General features: G+C 51.9%; 1 protein-coding gene across 1 annotated transcript; it reads left to right on the top strand.

Annotated features, from left to right (window-relative positions):
- The first annotated feature begins 5 nt into the window (after positions 1–5).
- SLC26A11 (solute carrier family 26 member 11) lies at positions 6–18,730 on the top strand. The gene is made up of 17 exons (XM_055408403.2): positions 6–148; positions 1,221–1,444; positions 1,994–2,186; positions 2,542–2,627; positions 4,632–4,711; positions 5,748–5,890; positions 8,322–8,497; positions 8,940–9,012; positions 11,483–11,533; positions 12,592–12,652; positions 13,982–14,037; positions 14,234–14,374; positions 14,917–15,044; positions 15,376–15,475; positions 15,931–16,064; positions 17,043–17,115; positions 17,884–18,730. Exons 2-17 carry the CDS (start codon positions 1,223–1,225, stop codon positions 17,973–17,975), a joined length of 1,809 nt encoding a protein of 602 aa, XP_055264378.2. The 5' UTR covers positions 6–148; positions 1,221–1,222; the 3' UTR covers positions 17,976–18,730.
- The last annotated feature ends 856 nt before the right edge of the window (positions 18,731–19,586 follow it).

The raw sequence follows: 19,586 nt of genomic DNA, 5'->3' as shown, positions 1-19,586 counted from the left end.
CGCCCCCGGTCACGTGCACACCAGGCCCGCCCAGGCCCCGCCCCCGCTCCCGCTCCTCCTCCCTCCCCGGTTTCTGCAGACCCGCTGCGGAGACGACGGGAAACCCGGAGCTGCGGAGACCACGGGAGACCCGGAGCTCTGGCGTCCGGTGAGTGAGCGGCGGACGGCGGCGGGGCCTGGGACCGGGACCGGGTGAGCGAGCCGCCCGGGTACCGGCCGGGATCGCTGGTGGGCGGCCGACTCGGGGGGCGACGTGGGGTCCGAGAGTGCGGGCGCCTCCCGCAGGGACCCCGCTCCCACCCACTTCATCCCCACCAGGTCCTCTACACCCTCCGTCTTGCTGGGGCTAGCAGGCCACAGACGGTCAGCTGGCGTGGCATCCCCACGCCTTAGACCCCCAGCGTCCGGGGCAAGAGGCTTTGGGGGTCGGGGGCAGGTTCTGTCCGTAAGATCCTCGCGGGGGCCGGGAGTAGGGGGTGGGCTGAGACGGGCTTTGCGCGCCAGGGGCTCCAGAGAATGCGCGACCCGAATTAGTGGGGGAGCCGCTGACGTTCGTTCAGAACCGACTAGAAAACCTAGGGCTCCTCTAAAGATGAAACGCCACAGGTGGGGGTTGGGGTGAGGCGCAGCCTTGGGATGGGAGCCCCCCCACCACAGCTCCGCAGTCTGCCGTAGTGGGTGGAGCCTTCTATGGTGCGCACTTGGAAAATCTCAGTGCGCTCGCACGTCCAGTCACCCCTCCCACTCCTCGCTGGACAGCTGTGGCTGTCACCGTGGACCTGCTTTTCTATGCACTGCTCCCCGTTAAATTTCCAGGGAGAGGGGGAAATAAAAAAGGAAATAAATTTTCCTGGGAAGCGAAACCTAGAGTCTCATTAGTATTTAGGCTTCTCGTTGAGAAATCTTTTTTTTTCCCTGGGCCAGAGGTGATGGCGGAAGAGAAGGCACCTAGGGTCTGGGCAGGTGGGGTTCAGGGAGAGCAGTCGTTGAGGAGTGGGTACTGCACCTTCGATTGGGGGCTCCTCTATATAAGCTGTTGGTTTCCTGTTTCAGATCAGAAAGGTGTGGGGTAGATTTAACCCGTCTGGCTCCACCCCCCTACGTGGGAGTAGACCAGTGGCACATCTCTTGATGTCTCTGGGCAACCCCCTCCTCCCTTTTTGCTGAGTTTTCTGAAGCCCAGACACTGATTGCTGGTCTGTGTTCTACCCCCACTCCAGACATGTCGCCTCCTATGTCTCCTATGAAGCCACCCAAGGGCTTTGCCCCTATGTCCTGCTGCTGGTCCACTGAGACCATGCAGAAGTGGCTGCCTTTCCTGGGCTGGCTGCCTGACTACACCTGGTATGCCCTGAAGATGGACTTCATCGCTGGGATCTCAGTCGGGCTCACAGTCATTCCCCAGGCTCTGGCCTATGCTGAGGTGGCTGGACTCCCTCCCCAGGTGAGATGGCTGCCCTTGCTGCCCCACACCTCCTTTCCCCTCAGCCTGACCCAACTCTAGGCCTTAGTGCTCGTCCAGGAGCAGAGTAGAAACGCATGGTATCCCCTCCAGACAAGGGGGCACCCTGGGCTCCAGTCTCACAAAGCCTTATTTTATAACCTAGAGCATGTGATGGCCTTTGGGCAGACACGTGCCCCTGTAACCCTTCTTGTCACAGTTGTCACACACAGGCACCAAGCTAGTTCTGGATGGCCTGATGGGGCTAGCGAGATGACTCACCCTGGCTTTAAGAACCCTTTCTCAGGCTCATGGACTCAGACATAAGAACGCTAGACCCCAGGTGGTTGTGGGTAGAAAAGAGGCCCCTAATCACTGTGGGTCCACAACCTTGGGTAACAGAGGGTAAGCAGTTTGCCCTGCCTGTATGTACTGCTGTGCCCAGAATACACAATAGACAACACAGATTCCTCTGCTCAGTCAGCTACACCAGGGACCCCTGGGGGTGTGCCATGAGCCTCCTGGGTATTCATTGCTCTCTCTGCCCAACAGTACGGCCTCTACTCTGCCTTCATGGGGTGCTTCGTATATTTCTTTCTGGGTACCTCCCGAGATGTGACTCTGGGCCCCACGGCTATCATGTCCCTCCTGGTCTCCTTCTACACCTTCCACGAGCCTGCGTACGCTGTGCTGCTGGCCTTTCTGTCGGGCTGCATCCAGTTAGGCATGGGGTTACTGCGCTTAGGTAAGACTCTTGGGCTTTCCTGCCATGAGGGTGGGGGGCTACAGTTCTCCTCCTGGGGATGCCATGCCTTTAGCAGTTCCTTCTTTGCATTTCAAGGGCTATCCCAGTGTGTGTGTGTGTGTGTGTGTGTGTGTGTCTAAGGAAGGATGACTCTCAGCCCTTCCCTATTATGCTCAGCCAGGACACTTGGAGAAGTGCCCAGGGGCTTAGTCCATAGTCTCTCCTGCTCTCCAAACCAGCCCAAACAGGGCATGCCCTCCACTAGTCTTTAGCCGCGGTCCAACCGTCACCTCTCCCAGCCCACGTTGAACCAGTAGGGCTGGGACCAGCGTGGTGTTCCCTCTTGGCTGTCCAGGGCTCCTGCTGGACTTCATCTCCTGTCCCGTCATTAAAGGTTTCACCTCGGCTGCTGCCATCATCATCGGCTTTGGGCAGATCAAGGTAGGCACACTAGTTGGCCCTGGGGCACCTACTGGCTAACAGGACCAAGGCCGTGTCCTGATATGTGTGGGCCTGTCAAACTCTTGCTCTTTGAGGGTCCAGAGCCTATGGTGCTGACCTGAGTCTCCATTAATAAAACCATCCTTTGGGGGAGCGCCTGAGTGATGGCCAAGTTCTACCAAAGGTAATTTGGGGAACCAGTGATGACAGCCCCCACACTTGTCAGAGTTTTCATGCCTAAGTGTTTGGTTCACCTTACAGAGTTCTGCAGCCTCAAATACACACTCAGCCATCAGGTCTTAAGCATACTGCCAAAATTTCGACAAGCAAATTGCTCCCCCAACCTAATTTAGCTAGGTGATTTCATTTTTATGTCTCCCACCCCCAACTTCTCATTCAATGTTTTTCAAATATCATGCTCCTTTGTGTTTCCATTTAAACGTCTGTGGCAAGTATTGGAATCAGTAGTCATTGGTCATCTGAGGATATCATTTGTTCTCCTTCCACTGGGTGGAAGCTCCTTCCATCTGAGTGCCTGGAGGGCAGGGACTGTTTTGCTTCCAACATGGCTGTCCCGAGCTGTGCTGTGCAGAATGAAACTGAGCTGAATCGTAGAGATTCAGGGTCACAGACACATGCACACGCCAGGCTCTCCATGGTGTGATTCCCACAGTTGGGCTGGCTCCGCTTCAGTCTGGCCGGTGACAGTCTTCAAGGATGGAGGCCAAGTAAGAAAGTGAGAACACAAAGCTCCAGAGGGGTACATGTGAGAGAGACTAAGGTGGCTGACCCATTTGGGTGTGGGACTGAATGCACCCTGCATTTAGTTCTCACAAGTCCTCTGGGAGGTAAGTTTATCATTATCTCCATTTACAGGGGAGGAAACAGCCTAGAACAATGTGGGTAAATTCAAAGAATAGATTATGTACACACATATGTCAGGGTAAGCTTGGCAAATGCTGTTTCGTGGGATGCTGTGTCCTTTATTCTGGAAACATTATCCTTCATTTTTAGTGTCAAGAATGCTCATTTTTTCATAATACAGTGAGAGGGTAACCGCTTTACACATTCCTATTCGACAACCCTAGGCCCTGTCTTCAAAACCTTGACTATATCATGACAACCTTCTGAGAGCCTTTAGGCTGGGGTGAGGTGGGGTTCCTCTTGACCTGCCCAAACAGGAGTCCCGTGCCCAAACAGGAGCCCCCTGCCCAGGACAGAAACCCCTCTCCGTGTCTGCCCTCCTCAGTGTCCTTCCCCTTCAATGGCTGTGTGCACAGGGAATTTTGGGGTCCTTGGAGCCTGACCACCCTGGGAGTCTGACCTCGACTGCCCCTTCTGATCCCAGCCAGATAAAGAACTAAAGCACAGAGCGGTGCCCCTTCTCCCTGACGAGGACTGCTGATTTGGCGACCCCACCCCCCGCCCGGTCCCCCCGGCGCCCCCGCCCGTGCGGCTCGGGCTGCCGGCGCAGATTTTTCCTTCCGGTAGGGGGCGGTGCCCGGCGGGCGGGCCTCCGAGTGACGGACGCGGTCTCGGGCCAATGGCGGTGGGGCCTATGCCGTGGAGGGCGGGGCGCTGCCGGCCTCGGGCAACCGGGTCTGCCTGGGCGGGTCCGGGCCCCAGGACTCCGGACCCTGGACCCTGGACCCTGGACCCTGGACCCTTAACCAGGGCACTTGTTGAACCAGTTTCCTTGGCTTGAGGTCGCCCATACTGATTTTCCTCGGACAGGAAAATAATTTGCAAAGGCCTGAAGCAACGTGACATTGTGAAATGCCCTCTGCGTCCCCTCTCCCTTGGGGAGGGATGACTTTCATCTGCCCGTGGGGGACTTTGGGAATGGACTTGATAAGCCCGGTAGGACCAGCAAGTGTTTTCCCTCAGGAAGGGCGCTTGGGGGTAGGGGACTCCAGGTTTAGAACGGTATTACGATGCTGCAAGGGAGAGGCCTCAGGATTTCTGTTGCAGAAGGTTGTCTAACCACAGTCTCTGTTTGAACAGAACCTGCTGGGACTGCAGCACATCCCCAGGCAGTTTTTCCTGCAAGTGTATTACACTTTCCACAACATCGGAGAGACCAGGTACCCGGTCGGCTGAGTTTCTGCCCCCTGTATTAGTAAGCTCTTCCTTGTAGACCCACTTCCCAGTCCCCTCCCCATTTCCACTCCCAGGTGGCATTTATTCCAGTCCTCTGGGGCCCTGCTGCTTAAACCCGGGCCCCATGAGCAGTACCATTGGCATCACCTGGCAGCTGGTAAGATATACACACTCTGGCCGGCCCAGACCTGCTGAACTGGTCACGTTGACAAGAGCCCCAGGCCAGCATATTGATTGAAGTTTGAGAAGCTCTGCGTCAGTCAGTCCAGTGGGCTGGTCAACATGACCCCATACAGGGCTTTCTCAGATGGTCGAAGTAAGAAGAGACCACGGAAGGGAAGGGCAGGCAGTTTGTCACTCAAAGAATTCACAGTTCAGCGAAAAGGAGGACGTAGGGCAGGGAGAGGCCGAGGCCAGCAGATACGCAGGTGCCCAAGGGATGGACGGCAGGTAGAGGCGGTTCCCTCAGCAAACGCCTCCCTCAGATGGAGCTGCACCTCCCAGAGGGCCAGTGGGTTAAAGGAACAAATAGAAGATGCTCCTGGCCATAGGTCAGGACCCCTCTCTGACTGGAGAGGCAAGAGGAAGAAATGACCTGGAGGGAGCTGTAGGGGGAGCTACTTGGAGGGAGTCAGGGAGAAACCCTGTGACCCTCATCTTCTTCCCATCTGCTGCTGAGGTTCCTGGCCCATAAGGCATACCTAGTGGCGGTCACAGGGGCAGTGGAGATGGAGATGGACTGGTCAGAAGTGAGTCTTCTAGAACCAATGAGGCATTTGTAGCCCAGAGAGCTACAAACTGAAACTGTGAGTGGTAGTGCAACTACCACTGTGTTCTGGCCCTGAAGCCCCAGGGCCTGCATACCTACTAAGTTTTGAATAAAGATTTGAAGTGGAATAGGGACTCAGATTTCTTAGGAAAAGCAAAAAGAGCATTCGAGAGAGAAGACTTCCCAGCAGCCAACGGCCAGAAGGCCGGCGCTGTCGGTGGGGTTGGGCAGTGACCGGTGTCCATCTGCAGGGTGGGCGATGCGGTGCTGGGGCTCGTCTGCATGGTGCTGCTGCTGGTGCTGAAGCTGATGCGGGACCACGTGCCTCCTGTCCATCCCGAGATGCCCACCGGAGTGCGGCTCAGCCATGGGCTGGTTTGGACTGCCACCACAGGTGAGGGAGACTTCCGGCTGAGGGAGCATTTCCACAGCTGTCTTGTATAACCTGGGCTCACATTGTAGTCACCCCAGGAACTGGAATGGTGACTACATTGGAACCACTCACTAGGTGGTTCTGATATGCAGCCAGCCTGGAAACTGGTTTAGCAGCAGAAGTTCCCAGCCAGGAATGACTTTGTACATCTCACCCCTGCCCCCCACCCGTGGGACTTTTGCCAATGTCCAGAGACATTTTTGGTTAGCCCTGTGGGGCAAAGCTGTTTCTGGCATGTGATGGGTGGAGACCAGGGACATTGCTAAACATCCTGCAATGTACAGTCACCCGTGGCAAAGAATAATCTGACCCAAAACAACAGTGCGAAGGCGGAGAAACCCTGGCAGGTCTCTGGGGGAGAAAACTAGTTCCACTGAGACAAACTGGTCCCTCTGCAGCTGCAGAGGGTAAGGTCTTTCCTAATACCTCAGTTGGTAAAGAATCCACCTGCAGTGCAGGAGACCCTGGTTTGATTCCTGGGTCAGGAAGATCTGCTGGAGAAGGGATAGGCTACCCACTGCAGTATTCTTGGGCTTCTCTTGTGGCTCAGCTGGAAAGAATCTGCCTGTAATGTGGTAGACCTGGGTTCAATCCCTGGGTTTGAATCCCTGGAGAAGGGAAAGGCTACCCACTCCAGTATTCTGGCCTGGAGAATTCCATGGACTGTATAGTCCATGGGGTCACAAAGAGTTAGACACGACTGAGCGATTTTCACTTTTCACTCCAGAGGGTAAAGATTTTGCTTTGGGCTTGGAATCAACCAGAGGATCTATAAAGAAAGGCTGAGATGAAAGGCTGCCAGATGCGGAGAGTTCACGAGACCGTTGGCTGGTTGAAGGGCCATCACTTGGTACGGGGGGTGAGGGAGGGGAGTGGGGCGTCAGTAGAAACCTCTCCACCGAGCTACCAGTAGGTGACACCGAGATAGAATGGCAAGTATAGCAAAGCAAGGAAGTGCTGATACCTAGTGGGCCTTCCCAGAGCTGAAGGCAACAGAAATCACCCAACTTGGACCTACTCCTTGGCAGCCGTGAAATCCAGCCACATGTGAGATGAAGGGGTGGCTAGATTCTTAGCCCTTGAGTCACTTCCAGATTCTCCAGCTGGTTCTCGGTCCCTAGAGTCACTCACCAGACCCTGTTCTGCAGCCTGAAGGCCATGGTTAAATGTTGAGCCCTCCAGATGGTGGGGAGGATGGAAGAGCACTGGGTTTATAGTGAAAATTCCTGGGGACTTACCTGGTGATTCAGTGGAAACTTCAGGGTGCACAGGTTCGATTCCTGATCTGGAAACTGTGATCTTGCATGCTGCAAGGTGTGGCCAAAAAATAAAAACAACTCTCTGAGCTTCTAAGATACCTTTTTCTGTATTTCTCCAGTTATCTATAGGTAACTTAAAAAAAAAAAAAGCTGTTTAAGAAGAAAGAAAAATTCCTGGCTTCAAGTCCTAGCTTAGCCACTTGGCACTTGCATGAATTGTTTTCAAAATTGTATGTACTTTAGTATAGTCATCTGTAAGATAATGAAAACAGGTTCTGTTGTCTAGAAGTTTGACACTGAAAGTGTGGGCTCGGAGCAGCTTGGAAACTTACTGGAAATGCAGACTCTCAGGAAGCACTTCACAAACATCACTTCTTTTGATTCTCATCACAGCCTTGAGGATAGGATATTATTTTCCCTGTTTTGCCAGTGAGGGAAGTAAGGCTCTGAAAGATAAAATAGACAAACCAAATAAGACTTCTCAAGGTCACTTAGGAAGGATGAGGCAGAGTGAGGACGTGCTCCCAGGTCACTTGCCCTTTTTCTTTATCAACTGATCTAGAAGTTTATTGGTTTTATTTATCTCACAGAACTTTGATTCTCTCTATTCTCTCAACATTGATCTCTCCATTGCTTTCTTCTAGTTCATTGATTCTACTCTGATATTTATTATTTCCTTGCATTGGCTGATCCTAAGTTTACCTTTCCATTTCAACCTCTTAAGGCAGAAGCTGAAGTCTTTGAGCCCTGCCTTCTTCTCTGAGACAGTGTTCAGGATAATAAATTTCCCTGTTCACCACTGGTTTAGCTGCAGCCCACAATTTTAATAGGTTATAGTTTCACTTTCATTTACTTCTAAATGCTTTCTAATTTCCATTTTGACATCTCCTTTGAATTGTGGCTTATTTAGGAGTGAATTATTTCATTTCTCCTTTGAACCAGGAGCCTTTTAGGAGTTAGTTTCCAAATATTTGGTGATTTTCTAATTAGTATTTTGCTACTGATTTCTAATGTAACTCCATTATTGTCAGAGAACAAACTTTGTATGTACATACATATGTAGGATTATAATTTTCTCTGAAAATGACCCTCCTTATCCTGCTAATGTCCTTCATTCTCACCATCTATCCTAGCTCGCAACGCCCTGGTGGTCTCCTTTGCTGCCTTGGTCGCATACTCCTTCCAGGTGACCGGATACCAGCCTTTTGTTCTAACTGGGAAGACACCTGAGGGACTCCCTGATGCCCACATCCCTCCCTTCTCAGTGACCACTGCCAATGGGACAATCTCCTTCACCGAGATGGTACAGGTGGGTAGAGATGGAACCTGGCCAGTTTGGCCGAGGCTGCAGTGCCCCTAGTCCTGGTTCTATCTCCTCATGCATCAGCTTAGTGACGGGCAGCATGACCTCAGCTCAGACTGCTGCATCCTCAGGAAGGTGCGTCTTTGGTACAGAGACAGGTGTGAATGAATTCCTGATTAGGCACAGCCTCAAGGGACACCATGGGTATCTTTTCCACCTCGAGCCCAGGGGTGTTTCCACCATTGTGGACGCTGGCAGAGCAGGAATTTGTTGTGTTCTGCTCTGTGTCATGCTCCTTGCAGTGTGAGCTCACAGCCCTGCCGCTAAAGTTATGTTTGCTTCCGTCAGGAATGGACAAGCCAGTGCTTGCCTTATCGGGTCACTGTCTGGTCAGACCTGTTCTGTCCTTCCCCAGAGGGTCACTCACCACCCCTCTCTCCTCTCTCAGGGAATGGGGGCCGGGCTGGTCGTGGTACCCCTGATGGGTCTCCTGGAGAGCATCGCAGTGGCCAAATCCTTTGGTAAGATGCTCACCACCCACGCCCTCCCTGGAACCTCAACCCGGAGCTCAGCCTGCCTTGCTTGCCTGCTCTCCTGCTTGCTTTTATCTGCTCTGATTTTTAAAACTTTGAATTTTTATCCCAGTAACAGTTTTATGTTTTTTGAAAAAAAATAGTGAAAATGGATTGTCAATGAAAAATCTCTTCCAGTAGCTGGAAATATTTGACAGTCCGCTCTCTGTGGACATAAAAGGCCCTGCATTGAGCCTTCGCCAGTTGAACTTTTCTGTGTGTGGTGTACATCCTCCTGCTGCCAGCTGATTTCAAGCTGAATGTGGAGTCTGAGCATTCAGGTCTTGTGATGAGATATGAAATAGTCGCTATCCATTGTATGCACACAGCTGAGTAATTTCATTGGTCATAATGAAAGGTAGTAAAGTACATTAGGAATGGACACATTTTAAGTATTTGTTTTTAATGTAATTAATTTAATTGAAAGTTTTCATTTAATTGGTAATAATGGCTGTGTTTGACAACCTGTTAGCAAAATTCCTAAAAATTTAACAAGGTACCCTTTCCAGGTGTCTGAACACAGTTGGTTTGTCCCCTCCTCACCCCCTCAGAGGCTGGGAAATGTTCATCTACTTACCTGTTCACCGCTCAATACTGATTCCCTCTGCCTGAGCTGGGGCTGTCAAACCCTTCACGTGTCCCCGCGTCTGTCTTAGCTCCTTGGACTTGTGCTCTGTGTTGCCCATGAGGATGACATGTTCTTTCTGTTCTGTAACAGGGTTAAGTCTTTGTTTGGATCTAATTTGACTCTAAAGGTTAAAATTCAAATATATGACATGTGTGTTATTATGAACCTAAACTGTGTTTACTGCTCAGCCCAGGTAGTGCCGGGATTCTGTTTCTTTCTTTCCCTGAAGTTCCAGCATCTGGATCCTTAGACCATTCCAAGGAGATTCTAAAGCATTCTAAAGGGTTTTCCTTTGCAAACACCAGCAATCACTCAAGACCACACTACATTTCAGTTTGCAACCTGTTCAGCTCTCATCTTTCTTGTTTAGTTTTTATTTTTCTGATCCTTTTTTTTTTTTAATTTGGAGGGGCATATCTTAGAATCTGCATGTGACAACTTTTACTCATCATGTTTATTACTTAGAAAACTCTGTTTTCTTTTCAAGTCCGCTGACTTTCTGGGCTCATTTGCAAAGCTTGTTGCACTCTTAGATCAAGGCTTAGTAAGCTACGGCCGGCTGCCCGTCACCTAAGAATGGCTTTTGCATTTTAAACGTTTGAAAAAAAATCTAAAGAAGATTAGGATTTGGGGACACATGAAAAGTATATGAAATTCCTATTTCAACACAAATAAGGTTTTGTTGGTAGATGGTCTCTTGCTCAGTTGTTTCATGGTATGTGGCTACTTTGTGTTACAGTGAGGAGCTGCGCAGTGTGACAGAGGGTGTGATCCTCAAAACCTAAAGCGTTAAAAAATGTTTTTGATTAAAAAAAAGAAAAACCTAAAGTATTGAGGACTTCCCTGTTGGTCCAGTGGTTAAGACTCCTCAGGGGACATGAGTTCGATCCTTGGTTGGGGAACTAAGATCCCACATGCCACAGGGCAACTAAACCCACACTCTGCAACTAGAGTCCGTGCGCTGCAAAGAAGATCCCTTGTGCCTCAACTAAGACCTGATGTCGCCAAATAAGTAAATATTAAACCAGAACTAAAGTATTGACAGTCTGGCACTCCACAGAAAGTTTGCCAACTGCTGTCTTAAGATTCATGCTCTTCCATGGTTTCCCTCTATATCTTCCTGCTCATCTCTCTAGGCCTCATCTGAAGCTCTCTAGTCATCATGACTTGTAACCAGAGAGCTTTTAGTTTAAAACATCCTTCCCTTGTTATAAAAGCAATATTTGTTGTACAAAATATTGGCGGTTCAGAAATGGATAAAGAAAAGATGAATCACTTATAATCTCCCTCACTACCTCAATTAACCGCTGGTACAATGGCAAGCCACTCCAGTACTATTGCCTAGAAAATCCCGTGGATGGAGGAGCCTGGTAGGCTGCAGTCCATGGGGTCGCTAAGGGTCGGACACGACTGAGCGACTTCACTTTCACTTTTCACTTTCACACATTGGAGAAGGAAATGGCAACCCACTCCAGTGTTCCTGCCTGGAGAATCCCAGGGATGGGGGAGCCTGGTGGGCTTCCGTCTATGGGGTCACACAGAGTCGGACACAACTGAAGTGACTTAGCAGCAGCAGCAACATTTCACTCTATTTCTAGTAGAAAACTCTTTTTTGATTTTTTTGTAAACACGCAAAGATATCCTTTGCATATACGGATATATTTTATCTGTGTTTATACCTTATGTTTATGAAACATAGTGCTACAGGGAGAAACTGGTATCCTGTTTTTATCGTTTCACAGTTTCCCGATGATATATATCTAGTAACAATGTTTTGTCCGTTCTCTTTAGCTTCTCAAAATAATTACCGAATTAACTCCAACCAGGAGCTGCTGGCCATCGGTAAGCCTCCAGCAGCGGGCGGCTCGGGGTCTGGGCGATGGTGGTGCTGACATGCGGGGTGCACGGCTGGCCCGAGTGGGGCCCGTGCGCCCATCTCAGGTGGCTCAGTTTAATCGCTCGGAGCAGGGTACCGACATCTGGTGTCCAATCTGACTGAGGCCCGTTGAGCATCTGCTGTGTACCTGACCCTGAGGGCTGTGGCCTGTTCTGTGTCAAGAAACACCTGGAATGTTCCTCTTGGGCTGGGAGTAGGGGCTTTCCAGGGCAAGGATCAGATGGCTGAGGAATGTGGCCAGGTACGATCTCAGGTGAGCCTGCTGATCCTGCAGGATCTTGGCTGCCTTTGCTTCGCCCTGTGGCTGAGTTAGAACTCAAGTTGGCCCCAGCCTTCCTGACTGTTTCGGGCTATATCTTGAGTGTCATCTGAGCTGTCTTGAGAGCAGGCCTTGAACCTAGGACTGGCTGTGGGTTTTGTGGCACTGCGATACTGTAGTTGCCTTTGTGAAGGCCACTGACTGAAGCGGGTGCTGACAAGCCAGTGGTGATGCATGTGGGCTGATTAACTCCATTCTGAGTTCCCAGCCAGGCTCCAGGCGTGGGTATGTCCAGTGCAGATTAATCAAAGGCTTCACTTTGGCTGGTCATCTTACGAAAGGAGTGTGGCTTTGAAGAAACTCAGACCATGAGGCACCCCAGCAGGACTGGGCACTTTGGGCCTGTGCACACTTGCCCTCTTCAGCCACTGCCCCACTTCTGGGCAGTGGGATTCCTTGTTCTGTTATACACAGGAGAAGGCATATCTAACTCACACAGGCAAGGCCAGGGTCAGAATTGCTTCATAGCTGGAGTCAACCTCAGCACCCTGGCAGAGATCATGGTTTGTTTTGTCCTTCCTAGAGGGAGGGATAACCCGATACAGGGTGCCCCCCTGGGTAGATCCTCTCACCTCCTGTCTTCTCTTTCTTTGTGGTTTCTGTGTCCTTCCTTCATATCTCCTTTTCCTTTCTGTTTCATGATCTTTCCCCTGCATGAACCTTTTCCTTCTGTTTTTTCCCTAGGCTTAACCAACATCCTGGGCTCCCTCTTCTCCTCTTACCCGGTCACAGGCAGCTTTGGACGGTGAGTGACCATGTGCTCCCTCTCTGTGTCTCCAGGGAGGTCCCAGCCTGGGACAAGGTCTTCTTCTGACTTGAAGAACCGGCTCCCCTGCGGGGTCTTTTCCATGTCCTGAGACCGTTTTCATGGTTCTCCCTATCCGTCTTCTCCCCCTCGGTCAGCTCTGACTGAGTTCACACGGACGCAGGACGGGGCACTCCAGCTGCTTCCTCACCTCTTTGGCTGGTTTTCTTTTACAACAGTACGCAGTGTTGAGGGCTTCCCGGGTGATAGCTAGGGGTAAAGAACCTGCCTGCCAACGCAGGAGACATAAGAGACATGGGCTCAGTCCTGGGATTGGGAAGATCTCCTGAAGGAGGGCATGGCAGCCCACTCCAGTATTCCTTGCCTGGAGAATCCCATGGATAGAGAAGCCTGGTGGGCTACAGTCCATAGAGTCGCCAAGGGTCAGCACAACTGAAGTGACTGAACATGCTCACACAGTGTTGCAGTTTAACATTAAAAAGATGCCCATGCATGGAAATGTTCCTAGCATCTTGTTGCTTGAGTTAATTCCTGAAAGATAGTAGGGACGGGAAAGACTGCAGCTCTGCCTGAAGAAGGGGCAGACTGTCAGGTGGGGTCACCATACGGACCCCTGAAAAGCAGGAGGGCAGGGTGGGAGGGAGGCACATGGCTGGAAAGAGAAGAGGAGGCATCAGTGCCCAGCCCTCAGGCCAAGTCCTGGAACCCAACCCACTCCTATCTGAGCACTAAACCTTCCTGACACCTGAAACCACTATGTTGAGGGGGCACAGGGCACGTGGCCCGACCTCCCATATCTCAACATCTCTGTCTGTAAAGTAGAGTCATGACAGGGCTGTATGTCTCAGAAAATTATTTAGAGAGTTTAAAGAAAATCTCTGGTGACTTGGTAGGTGCTATATTAGCATTTGTGAAGTAAAACCTCTAATTTTCAAGTTAATTTTTATATGCTCTTGTTGGCATAACTGGATTGCAAACCGTTTAGTTAAGGTCATATTTTGTGTCCTCTGATATCTAACACAATTACAGTGTTGGACATTTGGATTTACAACCAGGCCTTTCTCAGACATGCCGATCAGTTATTTTGGGTTGAGAAGGCCCAGGAGTCCCCCTTGGTGAAAGGACCCAGTGCGCCAGTGTCTAAGTATCTCCACTAGGTGGCGCCGTTGCTGAGGGCTCCCATTTCCCCCACCCCAACCCCTCCCACCAGGGGAGCCCCCATTCCTGGAGATCAGACACAGCTGTGTGGACCTCCGCTGCTCTCCCGGTCCAACTGACAGCCACTGATGGGTTTCTCTCACCTTCCAGGACGGCTGTGAATGCCCAGTCGGGAGTGTGCACGCCAGCAGGGGGCCTGATGACGGGTGAGCACCCCTCGAGCACACACACCGTGTTCTCCCATGTCCAGGGCCATGAGATGGGGGGAACGGAGAGGAAGGAGCCTGGGGTGCGGGTGCTGTTGGCTCTGGCACCCAGCTCTGTGCCCCCAGAGGGGCTTCTTGCTGGGTGGGAGTCAGGACGGCAGGGCCGCACGGTCACGGCGCCCCCACACCCCCACAGGAGCCCTGGTACTGCTGTCGCTGGACTACCTGACCTCGCTCTTCTACTATATCCCCAAGTCTGCCCTGGCTGCCGTCATCATCATGGCTGTGGTCCCCCTGTTCGACACCAAGATCGTGAGGACGCTCTGGCGAGTGAAGAGTATGTTTCCTGTCTGTTGGCCCTGAGGTCTATCAATGATCCTGCCCCTGCTGTCGGCTGCTGCCCACACCAGCCCAGTTGGGGCGAGGTGGGGGCTTTGGGGTGTCCAGCAGGGCCCACGTCACAACCTCCCTTCTCCACCATCATTGCAGCTCCAGGTCCCCTGAACCTGCAGTTCATTTACTATAACAAGTTTTTACTCTGTTTCTCAAAGGAGTTGAGGGATTTATGTGACTTTTGCATCCCTTCATCCTTGGTCCCGAGAAGTGCCCACTGTGACCTCGTTCCAGGGGCCGGGGGCCAGGCCGGCCAGGCAGGGAGGGACTTCCTGCCTCTGACACCCTTGAGCTGGCATGGCCTATCAGCAGCATCAGTCCCCAAGTCCCTGGGGGGGGAGTCCCTCGGGGGCTGCTTGGGAGTCCAAGACACCTTTACTCGTTACATGAAAGCCATACATGAGGCGTCCTTATCAGAGGGCTCAGGAAGCTAGGAGCTGAGCTCGCCGAGGAGGGTCCCCCTCTCAGCTGGACCCCCTCTCCCAGGGCTGGACCTGTTGCCCCTCTGCGTGACGTTCCTGCTCTGCTTCTGGGAAGTCCAGTACGGCATCCTGGCAGGCACCCTGGTGTCTGTGCTGATTCTCCTGCACTCCGTGGCCAGACCCAAAATACAGGTAGCCCATCTGCCTCCCTGAGGGGGACCCACTGGCCTCAGGGGGCCCAGTGGGGTGAAGTATGCCATGGGTTGACCCCTTGATCCCACTGTCTTACACTTTGGCTCTCGGTGTGATTGTGGCCTGAGGCACTGCCGAGTGACCTTTCACCTGGTGGATGGTATGACCCTCCTGCATTAACCGCACGCTGTTCTACGGTGCCTGGGTCCGTGGGTGGGGCCATGGGTGGGGGCTCCCGCCAGCTCTGCACTCTGCATCCACCTTAAGCCTGGCAGAGCTGCCCTGTTGAATTGGCCTCCGGGGCTCACTGGCTTTCCCCTGCTGTCCCCAGGTGTCAGAGGGTCCAATGCTAGTCCTGCAGCCGGCGAGTGGCCTGCACTTCCCTGCAATCGAGACCCTCCGAGAGGCATTACTGAGCCGGGCTCTGGAAAGTACGTGGCCATGTGGGCTGTGGTCACCCCCAGCTCTCCACCACCTTCTCTGCACCCAGCCTGGCTCCTGCTGAACCCCAGATCCTGCCCTCGACTGTCAAGAAGGAGCTCGCCTGCCCTTGGGTCCAGGGGTTCTCAGGCATTTCAGAGTTGTGTCCAATGAAACCCCCACCCCCGCCGTCTGCATGCAGTAAGGTTGGCAGGTCCCCAACATGTGTCCCTAAGGGCACACTGCTTCCGGGAGTTGACATTTAGGGGAGAAAGGGGCTTGTTTGTCTGCCCTGTGAAGGAAACAGTTGCTGTTGTCCCCAAACGACTAATGGCTCGGGTCCTTATCCTTTCCCTTTCCCATTCACACTGGGGAGGTGCTCCTGATGACCTTGCATGGCCCCAGGCCCCTGGCCAGGGCCTCCTGTGGTAGCCTGCACCCGGTGTGACCTCTCCTTTTCCTCCAGCATCCCCACCGCGCTCCGTGGCCCTGGACTGCACCCACATCTGCAGCATCGACTACACGGTGGTGCTGGGGCTTGGGGAGCTCCTGGAGGACTTCCACAAGCGGGGCGCCACCCTTGCCCTCATCGGCCTACAGGTGGGTGTTGGCACCTGCTCTGGAAGTAGCCTGGTGAGGGCTGTGTTGTCACCTTCCCCATGTCAAGATGAGGCTCAGTTCAGTTCAGTCGCTCAGTCGTGTCTGACTCTTGGCGACCCCATGAATCACAGCACGCCAGGCCTCCCTGTCTATCACCAATTCCCGGAGTTCACTCAGACTCATGTCCATCGAGTCGGTGATGCCATCTAGCCATCTCATTCTCTGTCGTCCCCTTCTCCTGCCCCCAACCCCTCCCAGCATCAGAGTCTTTTCCAGTGAGTCAACTCTTCGCATGAGGTGGCCAAAGTATTGGAGTTTCAGCTTTAGCATCAGTCCTTCCAATGAACACCCAGGACTGATCTCCTTTAGAATGGACTGGTTGGATCTCCTTGCAGTCCAAGGGACTCGCAAGAGTCTTCTCCAACACCACAGTTCAAAAGCATCATTTCTTCGGCGATCAGCTTTCTTCACAGTCCAACTCTCACATCCATACATGACCACGGGAAAAATCATAGCCTTGACTAGACAGACCTTTGTTGGCAAAGTAATGTCGCTACTTTTTAATGTGCTGTCTAGGTTGGTTATAACTTTCCTTCCAAGGAGTAAGCATCTTTTAATTTCATGGCTGCAGTCAGCATTCGCAGTGATTTTGGAGCCCCCCAAAAATAAAGTCTGACACTGTTTCCACTGTTTCTCCATCTATTTCCCAAGATGAGGCTACCGAGGCCCAAAGAAGCTGAGTGACTTGCCCACTGACACACAGTGATGAAGGCAGCCGGGCTCCTGTCTCGTGGCCTCAGGCTACAGAGCTCTGCTTGCTTCCATTATAATCTGTGTTTGCAGAGCACTCGTCTCCTTGTTTTCCAGAGAGTATTCACTTAAGACATGTTCCTCCCACGGAGGTGTGAGGCAGCCTGTGATGTGACTTGCTCGGGCAGGAGCATTCCCGCCCGGAATCACCGCTTGTCTGTCCCATAGGTCCCTGTTCTCCGTGTCCTGCTGTCTGCTGACCTGAAGGGTGTCCTGTACTTCTGCACCCTGGAGGAAGCAGGTGAGTGTGGCCAGTCATCATAGAGCCGCAGCAGCCCAACTGCCCACACCCTGGGGGGCCAGGACAACAGGACCGAAACCCTGGGAGACAGGAGGGTCAGGGCTTGACTCTGAGAGTGGGGAGCACTCTGACGAGAGTGAGACAGTAGGCAGGTTGTAGAAAACCCCTTTCTGCTCTGGGGTTTTCTCTTTTAGGATTGTCTGTGAGGCCCAGTTCACATACAGTGAAATACACGGATGCTAAGTGTGAGTTTGAGTCCTGACAGATGAATGCAGTGGGTGTCCATTTAGGGTGGAGATCATCTCCATCATTCCAGAAATTTCCCTCATTCCGCTGACTGCCACTGAGAGTAAGTGCTGCCCTGATTTCTTCTACCATCAGTCAGTGTAGCCTGTTGTAGAACTTCGTGTAGTGCGATCAGAAGGATTCTGTGTCTGGCTTCCTTAGCTCAACCTGGTATCTGTGAGATTCATCCATGTTGCTGCTAGAAGCAGCCAGAAGCTGATCCGTAGGAGCTGGATAAGCAGGTTGGGCCCAGCCATGCCAAGGAACCCGCCCGGCAATAAGGAGGGTTATCATGGCACCGAGAGTGGTGAGGATGATAATGGAGATTTAGGTGAAACCAGCCCAGGGCTGGGGGTACCAGCCCGGGAACCTTAACTCTCTGCACTCAAGGTCCCCCAAAATGCCAGCCTTTAATCCCATTCCCTGAAGTGACCCATCCTCGTTTCTCTTTTTTAGTGTTTGAAAACCTTGTGTTTTCTGCAGAGAAATACCTGAAGCAAGACCCGGGGACCCAGCCCTACAATGGCAACGAAGACTCTGTACCGGAACACAAGATTGCCCTGCTGAAGGCCTGAGTGGGCTGCCGAGGGTCGCCCGACATCAGAGGGTCTCCCGGAAGGTTCTTGTCACTGTGATGCTGGATGCCGCCTTGCAGATGGATCTGAGAAAGCTGAGCAGGTGACCCGGAGGAGGGGAGGGCAACGGTGTGGAGTCCACAGGTGGGACTCACCCCTTCCTCTGAGGTGACCGAAAAGGTACCTACCTGCTCTTCCCTGTATGCGCACTCTTTTTTTTTAAAGAGTGATTAGGAGGGAGCCTTCTAGAATGGTAGACCAGGTGAGAAAGGAAAGGGTTGGGGATTTCAGCCTGGTCTAGGAGAGGAGCCCTCTTCTCGCCCCAGTGCCTTCCTGGATTTTGGGGGAAACGGGGAGGGCGGGCATCTCTCAGGTGGGTTCCCTTCTTGATTGCGGCGGCTGTGCTGTTGTTGAGAGGAAAACCAAGGTTTGCCAAAAGACTTAAAAGTGTCTATGAAAAGTAACTTTGTTGCGTTTTCTAAATTTAAAAAAGTGATAGCTTTGGAGTTTTTGTAAAATCCATACATGCTTATTGTAAAAACTACTGGAAATCTTCCCCTCCTCCATCCACTTTGGCGATAGCTTCCGGCCTCCTCCCTCCACCGTACCTGTACTTGTGTGTACTTAGCATGTGGATGTGTGTTTACAGTCATGTAAATGGGATCATTTCATCCGTGGTGCTCTGTGATCCACATTTTCATGCGGTCATTGCTGTGAATTATTCGTTGTGATAATAAATAGAGAAGACATGATGATCAATGGCTCCATGGTATCTTATTCCATAGATGCGTCATAATTTACTTTGCAAACCCTCTAGACACAGACTTGCCTGTTTGGAATTTGACCCCCATCATTTTTAGCTGAGGGAGGTTATGCCCCTGGCCTCTGTTTGAGAAAGAACTCACTGTGAGATGGCCCTGGATGGGGTGCCCTGGAGCCACCAGTGTTCTGCCCAGGCCATCGTGGCCAGTATCTGAGCAGAGTGAGGGGCCAGGCCTGCTCATAAAACACATGTCTTTCCAGATTCCTTGTCCTCCGTCTTTTGGGGTTTCTCCTTCTAGGCCCCTGACCAGCCATTCACACATCACCTTTCCTTACCTTAGGCAGTTTCTCTTTTTCTACAAGGCCAGCTGTCTCTTTAAAAAAATAAACATGAAAACTTTTATTTTTTATTGGGGTATAGCTGATTAACAGACAATGTGATAGTTTCAGGTAAACAGCAAAGGGACTCAGCCATACATATACATGTGTCCATTCTCTCCCAACCTCTCCTGTCTAGGGTAAGGCAAGTGTGTCTTGAAGCTGCCCACTGGACCACATTTGCCCAAAGCTGGGATGGAGGTGTGGTCCCTTTTGGACCTGTGCCCACATACTGAGCTAACCCATTCTGGAACCCAGAGATCATCTAATTCACAGGACTGGACAAATCGATACACTTAGGTGGGAACAATTTCATTGGAAACCCTCACCACCTGTGACTTGGCAACTCCAATTCTCAGAAGTCACTCTGGCGAAACATGAGCCCATCTCCTGGGAAGCAGGCCAAGGATGTTTATCACAACCTCATTAGCAGTTTTGGAAAATGAAAGCAACCTAAGTATCCTGACCACG

Source organism: Moschus berezovskii, chromosome 20 (assembly GCF_049115385.1).
Source record: "Moschus berezovskii isolate FMDL1 chromosome 20, NW_MosBer_1.0, whole genome shotgun sequence".
Classification (NCBI taxonomy): Eukaryota; Metazoa; Chordata; class Mammalia; order Artiodactyla; family Moschidae; genus Moschus; species Moschus berezovskii.
This window is presented reverse-complemented; position numbering and strand designations above follow the sequence as displayed.

Coding starts and splice junctions, on each gene's coding strand:
- SLC26A11 (XM_055408403.2), top strand. CDS start 1,223: ATGTCGCCTCCTATGTCTCCTATGAAGCCACCCAAGGGCTTTGCCCCT. Junction 8,498..8,939: donor CCTTCACCGAGATGGTACAG/GTGGGTAGAGAT, acceptor CTCCTCTCTCAG/GGAATGGGGGCCGGGCTGGT. Junction 14,375..14,916: donor GACGCTCTGGCGAGTGAAGA/GTATGTTTCCTG, acceptor CCCCTCTCCCAG/GGCTGGACCTGTTGCCCCTC.